At 38.6% G+C, this 19,529-nt stretch overlaps 2 protein-coding genes across 4 annotated transcripts; one reads left to right on the forward strand and one right to left on the reverse strand.

Annotated features, from left to right (window-relative positions):
* Positions 1 to 766: 766 nt before the first annotated feature.
* On the forward strand, positions 767 to 5,450 carry RB195_011632 (uncharacterized protein; the record flags this gene model as incomplete). Of its 2 annotated transcripts, XM_064193141.1 has the most annotated exons (11): positions 767 to 915; positions 1,827 to 1,901; positions 2,113 to 2,130; positions 2,189 to 2,200; positions 2,316 to 2,428; positions 2,622 to 2,747; positions 3,067 to 3,158; positions 3,992 to 4,094; positions 4,156 to 4,166; positions 4,334 to 4,379; positions 5,344 to 5,450. In XM_064193141.1, the coding sequence occupies 11 exons, from the start codon at positions 767 to 769 to the stop codon at positions 5,448 to 5,450; spliced, it is 852 nt and encodes a 283-aa protein (XP_064050724.1). The 2 variants fall into 2 exon arrangements, with proteins under 2 accessions (XP_064050724.1, XP_013296843.1); XM_013441389.2 differs by lacking the exons at positions 767 to 915; positions 1,827 to 1,901; positions 4,334 to 4,379; positions 5,344 to 5,450 and having other exon boundaries at positions 2,118 to 2,200; positions 3,992 to 4,165.
* A 683-nt stretch (positions 5,451 to 6,133) lies between these two features.
* Positions 6,134 to 19,526, reverse strand: RB195_011633 (uncharacterized protein; the record flags this gene model as incomplete). Of its 2 annotated transcripts, XM_064193142.1 has the most annotated exons (20): positions 6,134 to 6,314; positions 6,818 to 7,048; positions 7,990 to 8,089; positions 8,143 to 8,292; positions 9,174 to 9,257; positions 10,152 to 10,295; positions 10,355 to 10,490; positions 10,596 to 10,658; positions 10,726 to 10,781; positions 11,533 to 11,618; positions 11,679 to 11,745; positions 11,819 to 11,951; positions 12,568 to 12,668; positions 13,026 to 13,095; positions 13,319 to 13,441; positions 13,526 to 13,706; positions 15,573 to 15,710; positions 16,788 to 16,884; positions 17,052 to 17,205; positions 17,861 to 18,007. In XM_064193142.1, the coding sequence occupies 20 exons, from the start codon at positions 18,005 to 18,007 to the stop codon at positions 6,134 to 6,136; spliced, it is 2,442 nt and encodes an 813-aa protein (XP_064050726.1). The 2 variants fall into 2 exon arrangements, with proteins under 2 accessions (XP_064050726.1, XP_064050725.1); XM_064193143.1 differs by lacking the exons at positions 6,818 to 7,048; positions 8,143 to 8,292; positions 9,174 to 9,257; ... (9 more) ...; positions 15,573 to 15,710; positions 17,861 to 18,007 and adding an exon at positions 19,524 to 19,526 and having other exon boundaries at positions 10,406 to 10,490; positions 11,528 to 11,618; positions 17,067 to 17,205.
* Positions 19,527 to 19,529: the final 3 nt, after the last annotated feature.

The raw sequence follows: 19,529 nt of genomic DNA on the forward strand, positions 1-19,529 counted from the left end.
AAATTAATGGGCTCGATGGAGAATACTTCGTCCATCCAGACAAGAAAAATATCCTCAGAATAAATGTATTTTTGGTGGTACTTTGATGTTCTAACAACAGTTTGCGAGGTTATAGCGTAACAACTTTGATTCTTCCTTTTTTTTAACTATAGTACCATAATGACAATAATAATAAAAAAGCAAAAGTAATAATTATAATAATAACAGTAATAATATTTCGAATAATTTGATAATGTTTCCACTTTTTATTTCAAATTTCATTTTTTCAGCGCTTAACAAATGTTCAATCCGAGAACCTGATTCTGGTAAGCATATCACATCCCCTTCTGCTCATAATTTCTAGCAACCGAAAATTCAATCTCACTTTCTCAAGGTCCTGGATTCATTCCGCTCTGTAACTACGTTTCTGCAATAGCTTCATTTACAACTCTGTACACATTTCTTTATGCCTAGTTTTTCATCCCACCGGGACAACACGAAATCTCTATATTACGGATCACTTCAGATTCTTGCTCTATTATTCATAAGAAAATGAAATCGAATGAAATGAATTGTCGATCGGGTCGTCCGAATAGATTTTCGACGAATCGCAGGCGGGGGCGGGGTGCAAGGGTGGCGCGCTGCAATAGAAGACGTCGCAAGGAACAGCATTCCGAAGCCGTCTGTTTACAGTGATGCAGGGAGAAATGAGGGGGATCCTACCCATTTTTGGAATCTAAGCCCTGTATAGTCTTTGTCTCTCGGAAATCCATACCAGATTCGTGATATGCCGCCTTTGAAAGCAATGTATCACGAAATTTACCTACTGTGGAAACCTCAGGGAAAGCGTGGAGTTCGGATTGTTGACTACGTAACCCAGCACGGCTCCGTTCAACTTCCCGTAATCGTCGTAGAAGAAAACGGCGAGGGAACGGGGTTTGTTTCTACGAGGTACGCTAGAACACGGCCTCCTGTACACGCTCCGGTCCCCTCAGCAGAACTCCTCCTCCGTTGCAACTGCTTTCGTAGGAAACAACGCTGTCTTCCACACGGTTTTTCTACGACGATTAGGGTAAGATGAGAGGACTGGTTTCCATAACCTATAAGCCGAACTCTACTGTTTCCTCAAATCGACATGAAGCACGGACCGTTGCACAAGCGGCTGCGCTCGAAGCTGTGCAGTGGAGACAGCGGCTGGAATCGAGAAGGGATCATGAGGAACTGCAGAAATGGGTGGCCGTAGTAAGGGTCATTACACGATCGCAACCGCCGCGCTCCACCGCGCCGCTTCGAACGCAATCGCTTGCGCAACAGTCCGTGTTTCATGTCGTTTTGACCCAACTATAAATTAATTTGCTTGAGCTGTGGTCAAGATAGGTATTGATCTCTACTAGGAGCTAACTTCTCGGCGTTATCGCCTTCGTCGGAAAAAATTTAAATAATCAAAGACGTCAGTAATTTCATATGCAGTAGTAAGTACTCGACTGAATAGTAAGGCATTCCTTCGACGACCATTTAATTATGGAACCATAATTTACATCGTTTGAGATGATTACATGGTATACTATTTGTAAACTGACATTCCTCAACATGGATTTAATTTCTTACTAAGCCCGTAATCTAATATCGAATAAAAACCTGTCCGCAGACGCAGCGGAAATACTTCTCCAATTGTTTTCGCAGTGGAAATGTCCTGCTGCAAATGGGTGGGTCTCCCGCCGCGAAGTGTCGGTACATCGAGCCAGATAATACTGGATAGCACTATTGGAAAGGATCAAAAACTATGCTTCTATAACTACATAATCATCGAGGGAATGCCTTGCTACTGCCTACTACCTGTGCCTAAGGTCTACGGTACCGCAGAACTTACGTGATGACTTCACGTGGTTTTGCGGACATGAGGGGATTAATTTGGAAGTGAGGTTTGTTACTTTATTTTAATTGCTCGGTTTTGTAATAAATTGTCATGTGCGACTGAGAACACTTTCTTTTCTCCTCGTAGTTGAAGCATTACAGCTTTCGGGTTCCTTTTACCCCATTTTGTGGTTTGAACCTTGACAGGTTTCATTTTTATTTTCTGTCTGTCGTTTTCCTTGGTTATTACTTTGCTGTTTCTTTTCACTTTAATTCTAGGAGATATGGCTTCAAAGGGTGTTGCTCGTGTCAGGAGGAAGGATGTAGTTAAAGTTGTGCATAATGCTTTACTCAGAACAAATATCAAGTGAGACTTATTTCATCAAGTCCATTGTGTTTTTAACTCTAATTTTTGCTCTGTTGCTTTTTAATGCTAAACATACTGGTTTTCTCTCCTTAAAACACCAACAAGGTTTTTACAGAGCTCAAATGGCTTCTGCTGCACCGCCACTGGGTCCACAACTTGGGCAACGTGGTTTGAATGTGACCAATTTTTGCAAGGAATTCAACAAAGAGACGGGACACATCAAGCCAGGTACTCTTACTACTATTTTTCTACCAATTGGTGGGAGTTTCATATGAAAATTATGGCAAACAATTTGTTCTAACATCTTCATTAGCGATCATTTCAGTTTTTCGTTATAACGTCGGTATCCTTCTTATCTAAAAGTTCTGGTTCACTTTTGCTTTCGGTTATGCGATTAGTTTTGCTATTGCGCGAATTGCAGGGGTTACTCTGCCTACCCGAGTGTTAGTAAAGCCAGATCGAACGTACACTATGGAAATTTGCTCACCGGCAACATCGTGGTTGTTGAAACAAGCAGCAGGAATTGCAAGGGGAAAATCGAACAAAGGTACTCTTCATATTTTACGTGGCAATTTAGTAATCTTCTTACAGTAAGATTTGTTTGACGATGAAACATTGTTTCGATGTCCTATCGAAATCCTTGCGCTTCAGACATTGTGATTGTTCTCTTGAACACAGTTTTGATTGTGTTTAAAATTATCATTCTAAAAGATTCAGTTTCTTCTTTTTAAAGAAAAATTAGGATTATTTAGAAGGGAATTTTCTGAAACTAATGCGAATTTATAAAATACCTTGCGATTAAATACTGGCTCCATCGTTTTGAATAGATCTGCGCCCTTACGCTTGCTAATAATTTTATGTTTCAGATGAAATTGCCGGTAAACTCTCTGTGAAGCATATTTACGAAATTGCTAAAGTGAAGTCTAAGGATAAATGTTTGGTGGGAGTCCCACTACAGGTTGTGATTTTTTTGCCTTATGTTTTCTGCATCCCTTGTTTTGTACTTTTTTACATTAAATGGAATGTTGCCTTTTCATTCTACAATAGAAATGTGTGGCTTTTGTAAATTTGGTTCCTTGATGACATATTTTTGTTCACACATTTGGATTTTCTGTGTACTACACCTCTGTTCCGTAGATTGCTTACACTCAAACCTCTGAATTTACGGTCACTTTAAATTTTGTGGAGGGACAGATTCAATCCTTTAATTCTTATTTTTGCTCTGCTAGAAATAAGGAATAATTCATCCACTAATGAAACTCTGTGCACCATCAGCTCTCTATTATGAACGAAATGCGCGTAATGTTCGAAATAAACTTTTTTTTAAGCGAGTCGCTAAGAGAATCGCCCCCTTTCTAACAAATCATAAAATATGGACCGAGACGAATCTTAATCCAGAATTTTTCGGTAGTGATTATAGGCGTGGTTTCTCGTTGATTTTTTGTAGTAGAATGCGGGTAAAGTGTAGTTGGAAAGGGAGTGGGACACTCAATCGCGCTCTTATCTCTGAAAGCTTTGTCTTTTTCTTCTGGTATTTTTAGCCTACATGTCAAAGATCCTCTTTGACTTATCTTTAGAATTTAAACCCCTGAATGACTTAGTTATTCACTCCTTGATAAAATAGCGCGGTTGAGTGCCTCTCCCCTCCAACTATACCTTATCCGGTGAATGCTCTGCTGCAATAATATAGTAGTTAGATTATGCAGTGTTTTTTCACTATAAATTTTCCTTTTTTGAAAACATTTATACAGATATCTTTCTGATTTATTTTTTAACCAACGTTATTTATAGGAGATTTGCCGTCAAATTATAAAGCAATGTCGAACGCTCGGTATAGAAGTACAAAGAGAAGATTTGGATCCTGTAGAACTCAAGAAATTCCTGGATGAAAGGCGTGCTATCGTTGCGGAACAGTTAAAAGCGCTTGCGGATAAGAAAGCAGCGAAGATGTTAAGGACAAATTAAGGCCAGTTTTTTTCTTTTGTTAGTTCAAGGAAATTTTGAACAGTAAGAAGTAGACATTTCTTAAAAAAAGTTTGCAATGCATACAATTTTTACACTTTTTCGACTTGCAATTTTAAAGAATCAAGGCAAATAGATTGACCTTCCGAATAAAAATTTGTGTATTTTTAGCTGTTAAGACGATCTACTTTCGTCATAGATGCTGATGTTTTGCTTGGTGTGTTCTTCGCAGTTACTTCTCAGGTGCTCTTCCTCCGTACTGGAATTTATGCATCCCTATACGTTAATATTATATCTGGTCATTGTTTTCATTGTTGGATTATTGTTGTTCTCATTGCAATAGCTAGTTCAATTTTCTATTGGAGTTAGTTAGAAATTGAAGCCATTCCTCCGTTAATTGCATGGCTAATGTTGCTTTATGCAACACTTTAGGCATAAAATTTGTTAGATATGAATTAGATTGTCTGAATGAACTCTGATTTAGCATTTGAACACTCCTTGATATTTTTTAAACAGAAATCAAACAAACATCAAACAAGACAAGGTACTCGGTAGTCCGTGGAAATTGTTGTTGGGTTGAAATTACGAAATTGCGTATTAGAACAATACAAAGGCATCTACTAAGACAAAATATAAATGTGGTAGTCGTTATCATCTCTCTTATCCCCTCTTGTCAGCTTGTTTCACGTTTATTCCTTCTTCATAACTATTTTACAGACTGGTTTACTGACCGAATTTATTCTGTGTTGATGTGTGCAAATAGTCTATCTTGGGATATTTACCAGAACTACTATCCACCTAATATATAGAATTTTGTGGTGATCACTTCTTTTGGTATTCTGCATGCACCCAAGAGTAGATTTAGCGCAATGGTTAGAAGTTACCATCATCATCTAAGTGGGCAACGGTACAGTCTCGCCCATCGCCAATCAAACACTTCGCTCGTCCCAGTCAAAAAAAACTGGTATCAAGTTTGTCTGCGAGAATTAGAAAACTGAATTGATGCAGCAGTCGGCTTTCGCAAGGCGTCATAGGTAGTGCTCATAGCTATCCTTCATCACACTGAGAGTGAGTAAAAAATTCAGAAAAAAAAACATTTCAAAAAAGTAAACCGAAGTTCTCCGAACTCAGTGCAGTATATTCCACTCCAGCATGTCTGTATTCAACGAACCTACCTTCAGTGTCGGCGCTAACTCTTAGTCCGCACTGTTATCCACCCACTCACCTTCGGGCTGTTGATGGCACAGGTACGCTTTTAGCTAACTATAGTCGGGTGAAAAGGACATGAATCACGAGTGTAGTTGCGGTGCATTTGCGTACGCGCTCGAAACGGCGCGGTGGAGGCAGCAGTTGGGAACGGGGGACCATCGCAAAGTGCAGCGATGGGTGGTGCCAGCAGGGGTCTTAGTACGCTCCCAACCGCTACGTTTCTCCGCACCCCCTCAAAAGAAGCTACGTACGTAATTGCGTACAAACTATACTTACTACGTCTTTTGCCATGAATTGAAATATTCTGATCGTGGGAAGACCAAAGTGTGCTCATTTGCATTATGGGTGATTTTTAAATTAGGGTTATAAGGTGAAAGCAAAATATATGACTTTAGTTTTCTTATTAAATAAAATTGCTTAAAACTTGATATTTTTCTTCTTTATTCATTGATAAATTCAATAAATTCGACAATTCAAGCAATGGTTTATTATGGATGAGCACTCATGTTTAGGAAGTTTCTAGAATATATAATCAGACAGTAACCAGTGTATTGGCAATATTTTTAAAATTACAATACGATTTCAGTTGTTTCGAAACTTCTAGAGTTGGGGAACTCTTGTTGGATCTTTTTAACTATGATGTGTGTTCTATGGATATTCTAATTAAGAGAGAATGTATATATATAAATATAGTAAGGAGATTGGAATGTTCTAAGGAAACCCTTTCAAATGTCTTAACCTGATTTGATTCTTCACAAAACATCATCCTTGTGGATATGCAGCTCTTCCTGTTGGACGAGCCGGACCATTTCGTCTCTTGTTTACTCTGAGTGCTGAGTGCGATGATCGATGGTGAGGTTGCATTGGTCTCCTCATTGTGGTGCGCAGTTTGTGTTGTGCTAGTGGTTTTCTCCTTGAGAGATATGGTCTAAGAGATCGTGCTCTGGAATAAGTTTGTGTTAGAGCTTTTGATGAACCTAACGCTGAAATTTTGTGATGTTCGAATTCCAGAAATCATTCTATGCACTCGTTCAAATTGCTGATGACTTGACTCAGTTTTTCGGTTTTTGTTTGCTATTGTCTCTCCGAGAAAAAAAAACATTTGCATAGTTGACATTAGTGTTTAATACCGGTAACATCGTTTTTAAAGGCATCACCCCACGATTCTGGGGTGATGCCTTTAAAAACGGGTTTCAGGTGAGTTATGCCTATATTTGGTCGTAGATTATGGAGAGGAGGGTGATTCCATCCATTTCTTCCTCATTGCCGCAAAAAATGGTCCGGAATATGCGGCGCGTGCACAAGACTGGCGCGCTCCAATCGAATTCGTTGTAGAAAATAGCGTGCCGGAACGCTCGAAGCCGTATCGTCCGTTTTTTTTAACGGCAATAAGGAAGAAATGGACGGAATCCAGATTCGTGGGGTGATGCCTTTAAGTAAAATAACCTGTTCCTCCTGTTGAGCGGACTTCTGAATTGTAGATTCCGCTGCCATCGACGTCCTCTCGGCGCTGGTTGCAATGAGACCGACCGATGTGATAAGAGTGCGGATTGCCTTAGTAGCGGAAGTGATTGTGGACTTATACGAAACTCTGAGATCGGCTGGCGCCGTGCTGTCCAACGTCTTGAAAATCCGCAAGTTGATAGTCTTGTGGATAAAATACTTAGGCTGCATGCTCTGAAAGACCAGTAATGCGTTAGGTGTTGAGGTTTTTCTGACAAAAAAAAGTGCGATGACAATGATAAATTTAAGAAACTTTAAGAAAACTAAAAGAAAAGTTATTGAGAACAAAACATGCTCTCAATTACGCTACATACATCTTCAGCACACACCTAAAATCAGGTGTTATTGGTGTCGCTTTACCCAACCATATGTCCAAAAAGCTCGTAAAAAAACAAGGTCACGAAAATTTTAAAAGAATAGTTTTTTCCTTCGAAGAACTGAACGAGGTTTCTTCATGCTTTATTAACATTTGTAACTAATACCATCACCTAGTTCCTTTACTATTCATTATTACTATTCATTATTGTTTACAAATACTGACTTATTTGCAGCGGGAATTTTTCAAAAAATAAAAAAAAAAAACTTCTGGAATAAGATGAGAAATTGGGAGTATTTGGAAATATTGGAAGTATTTACTGAAAAATGTTTACTGTGTCCCTGTAAGTATATATACAATCAATGGCACAAATAATAATAAGTTAAGAAGAAGTTCTAGATCATAAATCAAAACTCATTTATTTTTTAGATTTTAACAAACTCTACAGAAATGGTATGAGAAGAAGTTCCCAGGCCTAAGGATGTGGTAACAAAGTTCTTTGTTACCGCATCTTTCGTCCCGGTAACTTCTTGCCAGTAAAAATAATGGGTCTTGTGTTGTCCCTGGCGTACGCGGCGCGTTCACTGCAACTCCGTTTGCCTGGCGGACCTTGTCCCATGGAGCCATGTGGAACACTTGTTGTTGGGTTGGATGACAAGCGCCGTTAATTGCGCTTTTGCTTTTCATTTGAATTGATTTCAATAGGATTTACGAAACCAAAAAAAATTTCAACATAATTCAATGTCTTTATGCTATTATTATTGGAGAGCATGTAGAAGATTACCGAAAATAAACGTACCCGCATGATCTCCTACAGTTCTCCCACATGTATGCCCGATTCGCGATACATTCTCCTCGAGCGGTCCATACAGGACAATTCTGATTCCCATCGGAACAGTCTGAAGTAATTTGCATTTAGTAGTTAAAATTGCATAGACATAGAGTCACTAACCTCGAGTGTTCCATGTGCTACCGAATACTGATCCACCACAGAAAGTGCAAGCAGCTGGACAGTACTGTGTCATGTAAGCTTGTTGAAAGAATGAAGTACAGTATCCACGGCTTGCCCATGCTATGCAGCAGTAGTGCTGATTTATGCATACTAAATCAAATATTTTCACTTTTCCTTGGTTTTTGTATCCTCTAATGCTAGAAGCTGTTAATATAGTAGTATAATCGGGACAAAACGACATGAAGGTCGGTGCAGTTGCAGTTGAAGCGGTGCAGTAGAGCGTCGTGGTAAGCATCGAGGAGACCCTCGCTGCGGTTCGCAATGGTCCCACTTCGGTCCCAGCTGCTACGCTTCACCGCACCGCTTTCATCGCTGCCGCTTACGCAACTTCACAAAGCTTCAGATCCTTCTGATTTGACTACAGTAATTCCTGAAAATACTCGCTGCTTATTGCGCAAAACTGAATTCATGGGAATTAAAGGCATCACCCCACGAATATGAGGTGGTACGGGTTTCAGGTGGAGTATTCGTATACGGGATAGTAGATTATGGAGAGGGATGTGATTCCGTCCATTTCTTCCTAATTGCCGTAAAAAACGGCCCGGAAGGGGCACCGCTCCAATCAAAATCCTTGTAGAAAATAGTGCGCCGGAACGCTCGAAGCCGTATCTTCCGGGCCCCTTTTTCTACGGCAATTAGGAAGAAATGAACGGAATCATCCTCCTCCCCATAGTCTCCCATCCCGTATACGAATACTCCACCGCAAATCCGTACCATTCCAGATTCGTGGGGTGATGCCTTTAAGATGGTAAAGGAAACAGGTTAGCCTTAGTTCTTATAGAAAAAAATTGGGAGAGAAAAGCATGGGATGCTTTGTACTTTAGCTTGTGGTGATTCAAATTAATCCAAATGATTGAATTAAAGTTAATTTTTGTGCCTTGCATTCAACAAGTTGGGATGCTTTTAAAAAACTCGCCAATGTCATTTGAATCTCGATCGAAACGAAGCAGAATCCTGCTTCAACGACCTACCGTTGTTAACTGGTGCCATTGTAGTTGTCGTAGTTGTAGTGGTTGTTGTTGTTGTTGTCTGGATCGGTGATGTCGAAGGTGTTCCTATAAATAGGAATATTTTATTCTGAGGAACATTAAGAAGGTTGCTAAGAATTAAGGGTTGGTAAGAACTATAAATAGCAACGTTTTATTGGTAATACAGCATCGATTCTCAGTCTATTGATTCTTCAAAAAAGGTTTTTATTGATTTGCTTGAGCTATGGCCAAGTTTGGTATTGATATTTATTATATTAATACCTAATGTTTCGACGCTTTCGTCTCCGTCAGGCAGTGCCTGGAAGAAATCAAAGCCAGCAGTGATTTATTCTTTCAAGCGCCTCATCACCTTTTAAAAAGAAAACTTTTGGAAGATTCTGGAAGGAAAGAAAAGAAAAAGAAAGAAGAAGAAAAGAATTAAAAAAAAGAAAAGAAGGGATGGAAAAAAATTACTTGAATTCATGTGATTTGGCGGTTGTTTTTTGTTTAAAAGGTGGAGCTTACTGAAAGAATGACTTTTTTCAAAAATTCAGGACAAAATGGAGGAGGGAGTAATTTAAGGAATGAAATAAAATAAAATGCACGGTGTTAATTAATCTCTTTGGGATCCGCTTACGCGCTTGATTTCAATTCAGAAACGTCTGAAGTTCATGAACGCGCGTGCAGTCGCCTTGCAGTGACTCGCGGGGGCGAGCCGATGTGTCAAGTCAGTGCTTTTATCCTTCCGGACAAGTCTAGTATCAATTTATCGACCCTCATGTGAAAGAAAGCCTTAGTTGACTTTCTGACGGTCTCGAACCATCGAATGGTCGGGCAGAGCCGAACCTCTGCCCGACTGCGCTACTCGCACATTCCTGGAACAATCCGCCGAACAAACAGATAAGCTACAATTTTTCAATATTTGACTTTGTGATTGGAGTAATAAACAAAGAAATGAGGAGGTTTGAGAGGAAACTTGACCTCCTCCACCGCCACAAATTTGTGCTCGATTCAATCCGCATAAATTACACGCTGAACGACAGTTTTCTGACATCCACGCCGGATTGTTCCGACATTCACCGCGGCTTGCCCAACTGGCACATCTTATGTGTCGATTTGAACATTCTAAAAGTGTTCTAAAAATTCTAAAAAAGGCCAAAAATTATGTGAAGTTTCTAGTTCACCTATGTTAAGGCTGTATGTGGTTGGTGTACAAATAGAACAGCTTGCCTTACACCATACTCTCATATAAACAGGATTTCTTGTGCATTCGCCACGATTCGCCCATGGTCCACAACATTGCTGCTCGTTGAAACACGTCTGCGCAAAATCCACTAATTTTATTAGGAAATTTTAAAAAATCTTGTGTAAAAAAACAAACAACAACGACAATAAATCTAATCCGCGTTTGTTGCCGATGCATACCTCTTGAGTTGGAGCAACTGGTGTAGTTGTAATGATCGGTGGTTGAGTAGTAGGCATTGGGGTCTAAATCATACGATAATACGATACCGTAATAAAATCTGGAACGATACGAATCAAAGACTATACGTACAGGTATTACAGCACAAATATTGTTGCTACATTGGCCAAGGTAACATCGATCTTCATCTGAAAATTTCTATGTGTTGTATTTGTACGTATTTCGTTCGGAAATTTCTTAATTATTATTTTGAAAAATGATTGGAAAGCTTGAGAAAAGTATTGTTTAGTTGTTGTCTGTTCAAAGAAATTCCGCTATCATTCAGCAGATCAATCGATAAAATTAATCAAAATACTCTCATATTCTTCTCATTCCAGATAGATCTCAGTAGCTTCACAGCACAAATGATTCTATCCCTCCTTTCTCTCTTTTTTTCATCTTCCTCAAAGGTTTTTTATATAATGGGAGAGCAAACCTCACTTACAAAAACCATAACTCTTCGTACAGTAGCAAGGTAATTCACTGCTTTGCCATAGCTAACCGTGCAAAAATTCTTTCCAAATTTTGAATTATTATTTCCCGAGTCCGATGAAGAGATACCTTGAAAAGATCCATCCCTCGTCAACATTATATTTTTCTCTCTCTCTCCATTTCCCTACCAATTGTGGATCTATTTACTCATACAAATTCTCCTGTAAAACCTTCGAGAATATTTCAAATATAAATTCACTTAAATTCTATCCAGACACATGAATTTCCATCGATTTCTCGATCGATAGCGAGTAGAAATTTTTCCAGAAATCCCGCAGAGGAAAGAAAGATATGCAGTAATTCATAGATGAGAAAAATTATGTAATATTTTGAAAAAAATAGAAAAAAACAGATATTCTATTCACTTAGAAAATTTAATTGAATAAAATATTTTTAGGAAAACCTTACTGTTCGTATAGCCACCACAATTTCCACCAATCAATATTTTCGATGCGCAACGAGGTGTGCCATGTGAGAGATCGCAGAATAAGTACCTAAAACATGGAATCAGTCGCTCGCTGGCGATATCAAGACTACTCTGGATTTGTACGCACTTTGATCCACATCCGCCAGTATTTGAAAACGCACATGTTGGTCGTGGAGCGAATTGATAAAGATTATCTGGAATTTTCACTATTTAATATCTAAAACTTATCAACTAGTACTAAGTAACATTCCGAAAAAAGCACCGTACCTGTGTATTGATTCGATAATCCGTCAAAATTCACCATCGGAAAGAACGGTTCCATTGTGTTGTTCGCGTAATGTGAAGAACTGCTACATGTAGGACTGTCGTTCGGATAGACTGTTTCTCGATCCGCCCGCGACTAAATGATTACTTACGAAGGTCTCTATTATTGTGCCAGGAGATTTTTAGATAGAACTCTCATTTGCTCGATGTTTCTGCTTTTCGACGACTTTAGAGGCGTAAATAGTGGTTAATTGAAATAATTTTGTCGTCTGTAAATTCCGTCCTTATAGGGCTTCCGTTTCCACCACTTTAAAGGATTATCGAAACAGTGACTCAGGGTAGTGAGTCTCTTTCGGGAATAAATGTAAGATTGTTCCAATCAACCTCTATTCGGACATCTAAAAACGGCGAAAAAGCCTAAAAGTCGAGCAAATACGGGTTCTGTCTAAAAACGTCGTTAGCACGCTATTAAAAAGAAAACATGAACAGAAATCTGCCGAAGTTCGAAGACGCGAGAACTTCGGCAGATTTCTGTTCATGTTGTTGTTTTGATTGTGAAAAAAAATGATGAATGAGTGATTCAATTTGAATCTTTCATTCATTCATTTTTTTCACGATCAAATCATTCTAATAGCTTTAGTACTTGACACTGTAGTGTTGTAACTGAAATCCGTCAATTCTTCTTAGGACCACTTTAATTTTACTCAGAAAATTATCGTTCTAGTCAAATATTGTTCGAGACGTTCACAAACCTGTTGTGCAGTACGCCATAGCTCCCATATCAGATCAATCATCGAATGATGATTGAAGAACAGCGGATCATTGGTGGCGGTCGTGGTGACCAGCATGTCTCCTACATTCAAAATCGTTCAAAAATTCACTTGAAATATAGGTAATATAGTTATTAAATGTTTTTAACTCTTCTATAACCCTAAAATCGTTTCTTACACACAACAAAATTCTTGTGTTTGCTATCCGTCGAGCTATCTTTTTCATTCACATTGCGTTTTTTTTTCTTTTCTTCGTTTTCTAAATAAAGATCTTTACTTGAAAAAATCCATGAACTTTATCGGGAATCACTTTGCCTACCATTGTCAGTGTGGAAACGTTGGTTGCTAATTTTATTAGCACCTCAAATTCGTGAAATCCCACCATTTAAAATTGCTAAAAAAATGAAGGAAACAAATTCTTAAATTCTTAATTTTCTAACCTCCAACAAATACGTGTGGTCCACCATGTACATATTCGACAGCTGTCCATGAAGCAGGATTAGGACAACCCTTAATAGTTCAGCGTATAGGATTTGAAAGATTCATATGTGAATCCTGTTTTCTAAGTGATCCTTGTGAAATAAAATATAATAAAATATATAAATATAATATAAATTTGCAATAATATATATATAAATAAAATATGTTGGAGCAAAAGTTACATTTGTTACAGGTTTTAGAGAAATAAAGATCATAAAAAACGAACTAAAAGGCGAGTTGCAGCCTCACTTACCGGTTGGGGTGCCGTAAATGCAAGAATTTGGAAAATATCCGTAGTAGCAAGTATGGTGCTTATGTCACTTTCCCTAAGCGGACTACCTGTTGTCCCAATGCTACGCGTGAATATGCGAGTACCCTGAAAGCAAATTTCTTTATTTAAACTAAGGTGAGTTCGAATATTGTTTATTTACTACTAAATAAGCCGATTCCTTGCACTCACATCTACGGTCGGCCAACTTCTGAACGCTCCTGTCCGTACTACACCGTCACTGCCTTGTGAACCCATCAACTCATTACCCCACATCACAGAATCTTTTGGCGATGGCAAGGAACCATCGAGAGCGGAGTCCCAATAGGGAAGAGCTAGGGTTGGATCGACACGACGGAGGGCGATTTCCAATCTACAATAACAATGAAGGATAAAGTTTAAAAAACGTAATATTAAATATAAAAATATATAATAATTATGGCCAGGTGTAGTGTAGCGGTTAGAGGTTCCGCTGTCTGCACGATCGGTCGGAGGGTCGAATCTGCCTTAGCCCTCACCAAGCCTTTCATCCCTCCGGGGTCGATAAATTGGTACCAGACTTGTCTGGGAGGATAAAAACACTGACTTGACACATCGGCTAGCCACCGCAAGTCATTGTAGAGGCCAGTTACACGTTCGTAAACCTCACACGATTCTGAATTGAAGTGAACGTGGGGGCGCATCCCAAGCGGACTGATCAAAGGCATCACCCCACGAATCTGAGGTGGTACGGATTTCAGGTGGAGTATTCGTATACGGCATAGTAGATTATGGAGAGGGGGGTGATTTCGTCCATTTCTTCCCAATTGCCGTAAAAAACGGCCCGGAAGTTGCGGCGCGTGCACAAGGCTGGCGCGCTCCAATCGAACTAGTTGTAGAAAATAGCGCGCCGGCTCGCCGTACCTTCCGGGCCGTTTTTTACTGCAATTAAGAAGAAATAGACGGAATCACGCTTCTCTCCATAATCTACTATGCCGTATACGAATACTCCACCTGAAAATCCGTACCACCTCAGATTCGTGGGCTGACGCCTTTAACGCCAGACACTTCACCCTTTATCGTTTATAATAAAGATAAGTATATAAAATTAATAAAGTGCACAGTGTTGATAAATTCATACGAGATGTCCTTTTCGGCTACAATCCAGGATTGTTTGAGGTTTACGGAGGTATGTGCGGTTTGTGATGGCTTCTTGGGGCTAGCCGATGACCAAATCGGTGTTGTACCCTTCCGGACAAGTCATTTATGTACCTACTTATCGATGGGGCCCCGAATGGGTGAAGGGCGTGGTTGGCACTCAGGCGATTCCCAACCAGCAATCGTGTAGTCACATCCGAACCTCTTACAGAAAGCTGTACACCCACACACAATATTTACATAAATACATTTTTTAACGCTTTAGATAGCACTTTTTTCTTTTATGTTCTATTTTCTTACTATAGAAGTGACGTTTTTACTCACTTCTGGAGAACGATGAATTATAGGGATATATTTTTGTACATACGGTATGGAAAATTGGGACGATTTTTGACACGAGTAATCTATTCCTTATAGCCTAGCGAGAAAACTCTGTAAACGCTATACACAATCGATGCTGAGTGTCTTCAGCGGAGTTACCACAACGTGAATATTTAAATAAACTCTCGGAACTTCAACTTATATCTACCTAAAAACCGGAAGCATTGTATCGCTTGCTCCGCAGAAATCCGCTGAAAATCATCCACGATCCGACAAGAAGGAACTAATGGCTGTATGTCATATACATTTTTTTATAGGCATTTCAGCTACTGGTTCTTTATACAAACACTATTTAAGTGAATAGAGACAAAAATTAATTAGAGAGGTGCTCAAAAAAATTATTGTTAGCTGTCCAACCAAACCAAGAAAGCTGTGAATTTTTTTTTATTATCGTCGGTTTGCCTTAACTGAGGCTTTGATGAATAATGAAAAAAGTACGTAATTATGTAATCTCGATTTGTTACAAATGCCAAGATTTCTCGGAATTTAAAAAAAAAGTTTGTTCAAGCTTTATCGCTGTCCGAGAACGACACCACCAACTATTGTATTTATTACATTTATCAGGGTTAAAGGTTTTATTTTCTTTTTGATTTTCTTATACTGAGTGTCGGATCTCATCATTCGGTATGAGATGGTAAACAATGACATCAAGGAGGATTCACTTGGACGAATTTACCTTTTAGTTTTAAGAGTGAAAAAAATCTGCTAAGAAATACACTACCTTTTAATGAATTCTCGATGCCATGGCAAAAATGCAGGTCCTGAATGAGCTCCTGGTGAAGTGATGAATTGTGAGTGAATTTTTGAGAGTGTGTCGTAGTCACCATTACTTTTGATTGTCCACATTGCTGTATTATAACTGTAAACATAACATTTTTATTTACATGCTTTTTTGTTTTTGTTTTGTTGTATTATTTTACAAGATAAGGTGCACTGTTTGTTGTTTCATGGAAGCGGGCGTTCAACTACTGGACTTCTTCAACAATAATCACTCACAACGGCAATAATTAATTTTTGCCACGACGTTAATTCTCTATTTGAATCACTTGCTCTTGAGTATATCCTCGGCATGTATTCATTTATTCCTCTATTTTTATTTATTTCTTAAAATTTATTTAATAATAAAGGCATCACTCCAAGAATTTGGAGTGGTACAGATTTCCGGTGGAGTATTCGTATACGGACCGTACGGCAATTACGAAGAAATACGGCTTCGAGCGTTCCGGCGCACTATTTTCCACAACGAGTTCGATTGGAGCGCGCCAGCCTTTTGCACGCGCGCCTTTTTTACGGGAATTATAAAGAAATGAATCTCTCCATAATCTACGATCCCGTATACGAATACTCCACCGGAAATCCGCACCACCTCAGATTCGTGGTATGCTGCTTTTAAAGGATCTGTATGTGAAAAAAAAAATCACGGCACTGTCTTTGAACCCAACTTTCTCGAATACCCGGATTTTTTTTTACTAAGTTTTGCCTCATCCCCCAGCATAAGGAGAAGACGCTCTCGCAGTGGGAACTGAAGCGATGGCTTTGCCTTGGCTCTTGTTGATTCTGGAAGCGATTTGTGTTCTCCATTTTTGTAAGGAATATTTCTCTATTTTATTTTTTATTTATTACACGATTGTATATGGTGGCCATTAATCGGCTTATTTTCTCTGCTCACTGTCAACACTGTTTGTAAACAACACAACAAGCGTACGAAAGATAGGCACATCATGGCATCGCCCACCTCTAACTCTCGCTACGATTCCTTAGGTAGGAGAGATTGCTAGTGCAAGAGAAATGAAATCAGAAATCAGAAATTAGGCGCTTTAGAAAGACCCTGAAGGACCACTGGTGTAAGAAGTGGATTAACTGGTTTTGAAATAACTATTTATTTCTATGTTAAAATTTTTAAGTAGTGCAGAGCCGAAAACTTAAGCGGTCTTACCGTTGCCGTTCATCATCCGTTAAAACGCGGTACTCTTTCCGAATAGCTTTCGTCAACGTTTGACCATTAGGAAGTACACAGTTGGTACCTCCAGAACCTTAATAATACCAGGATGAATAAAGAATTCGAATGCTGTACGAATAAAGCTAAACTTTTCATCGTATCTCAATTACTGGTGGCGGAGGAATCCAAGTCGAGGAAAAATTAAACCGAAATTTGATAGGTTTTACATAAAAAACAACCTTAACGAATAAAGCAACATACCTCCAAAGAATCCACATAAGCAGCCAATATCCATGCATTCATAAGCTGTGGTTGGGGATGTTGATGAAGCTACGGCCGATACAGCAAAGGCTCCTAGTGTAGGTCCTGCTGGGCCTGGTGACAGTACGAGGCTTCGTGTTGTTGGTCGGATATCCTAAATTTCCACGAATTAATCACTTATTTACCATTTGTGTTTCGTATTGCTGGATTTCAGCCATTGTCAAAATTTGCATGAAGTTAAAGAGAGCCGAGAATTTTCTTCTATCAAATTTCTTTTAGTAAAAGGTAAAGTTTGGAAAATACCTTGCCAAGGGAAAAGTATAGGCAGAAATAAAAACTGTTGCATAAATTCAGTAGACAGGGAACAATGGAACAGTGGAACAGTGCAGAAGCACCAGTTTACCCGACGACGCTACTCTTTACAACAATGATGTAGTAAACTGGAGCAACCAGATGGCAGCATAGAAACAGTGAGACAGTAACTGCTTCCGAGATAACGAACTTACTATGAAATTGGAATTTTTCGGTACTAATACTTTTTTGCGATCTCATTTCATCGCTGAGTTTATCGTCGGACAAACTCATGGATCTGACTCCTTTCTGTCCACTGATTTCTGGATTTTTCGCCCGGAGTTTTTTCTTCCACCGCACTCCCTGCACAGTACACCCTCAACATTAACATTGCACATCTTTCGAGGGAACCAAAAAAAAAAACAGAAATTTTGCCAAAAAATAGAAAAAAGGTGATTTTTTTTTGACAGCTACTTTAAACAGCATACATCCTTTATAATTGACTGAATTTCTCTCACCCTCGTATTAGCAGCCCAATTCGTAATCTGTTGACAAGTAATCCTAAGTGAGGCAGTTGGAGCAGAGTTACAAATTCCTTGTGAAGATGTGGACGGTAACCGCAACAATATAATTCCAAGACATAATAAAAACTTTAAATACACCATAAAATCTGAAACTCGTTTCACTTGTAGTTGGCTTTAATTTTTAGGTTCGGATATAGGAACAGCAAGTAAATGAGTAGTGTAGAGAAGTAGCTGAAAACGATTACTCTAAACTGCGACACAAATTATTCCATTTAAAGTAGGTCATGTGACGATAACCTAGTCGGATATGATCGACTGTAACACTTATTGGTCAAAGTTTTCGTATCAAGAATGTGTTGACAGTTGTGTTGTTGTGTGGTCGAATAATTGTATAATTAAATAATTTGGTAAAAATCGATGACAGTAGACGAATAGTAACTACATACATGATAAAATAATTAATTTGTCTGTATATTATGGATAGAATTAGTTATAATATGGAAATCACAATTAATTTGAGCGGAAACTAATTAAAATTTCTAATCAACTAATTAACTAATCTGAAAAAAATTTAACAGAAATTTTAAAAATAAAAATTTTAATGATACTTATAAAAACATTTTGGAGATATAAATTTGTTCCTCGTTTTTTCATTCATTCGTTTTTAAATTACTAATTTCTATCAAATAGCCATCAATCAATTTAAAATCATCATTAAATATTTTTCGACACTTTGAGAGGGTTGAAGAAAAGTTGTAAGCTAATCCCGAATAGTCAGAGGTCTCTTGATATAAAAAAAATACTTTTATTCCCTCTTTTTTGTTCTAATCGTCTTTATTTCGGAGTAAGAAAAGTCAAATTTTTTAATCTCTTCTGCATTTTTTGACTCAGAATTATGATATACGATGTGCTATTATCATATTTGTTCTCATAAAAAATTCTCACTAAAAGTTCTTGAGAAATCCACTTAAGAAATTGAAATTTTTCAAATCTTTGTTAGTTTTCACAGAATGAGGTGAAAGAAAGAATCTTTAATTATGTACTGTACAATAAATAACACTGTTACATACATTAGAAAAATACATATGGCGAAGCACGTTTAACCATTGTTGTGGTGTTAGCACTCGTGTCAGTAACACCCTCCTAGTACTCTTCCAGGATTTGCAGTGACATAGTTTCGTATTAAAGGCATCACCTCACGAATCTTAGGTGGTACAGATTTCAGGTTGAGTTTTCGTATACGAGATCGTAGATTATGGAGAGAAGGGTGATACGGCCCGGAATCAACGGCTTCGAGCGTTCCGGAGCGCTATCTTCTACAACGAGTTTGATTTGAGCGCGCTAATCCTGCGCCGCATCTTTCGGACTGCTTTTTACGGCAATTAGGAAGAAATGGACGGAATCACCCCCCTCTCCATAATCTACTATCCCTTATAAGAATAATCCACCTGAAACCCGTACCACCTCAGATTCGTAGGATGATGCCTTTAAGTCATTCTCTGACCATCCTTAGGAGGAATGATTACTTCTTACTTACTTACTTACTTTACTTTTTTTCAAAGAGAAATCGAACAAGAATTTACCTTGTTTTTCTACGAATTTTTCGAATTACGACTGAGAGTCGCCCAATGAAAGACGCAAGTGACTCTTGAACTACCATACT

Source organism: Necator americanus, chromosome III, assembly GCF_031761385.1.
Source record: "Necator americanus strain Aroian chromosome III, whole genome shotgun sequence".
Taxonomy (NCBI): Eukaryota; Metazoa; Nematoda; class Chromadorea; order Rhabditida; family Ancylostomatidae; genus Necator; species Necator americanus.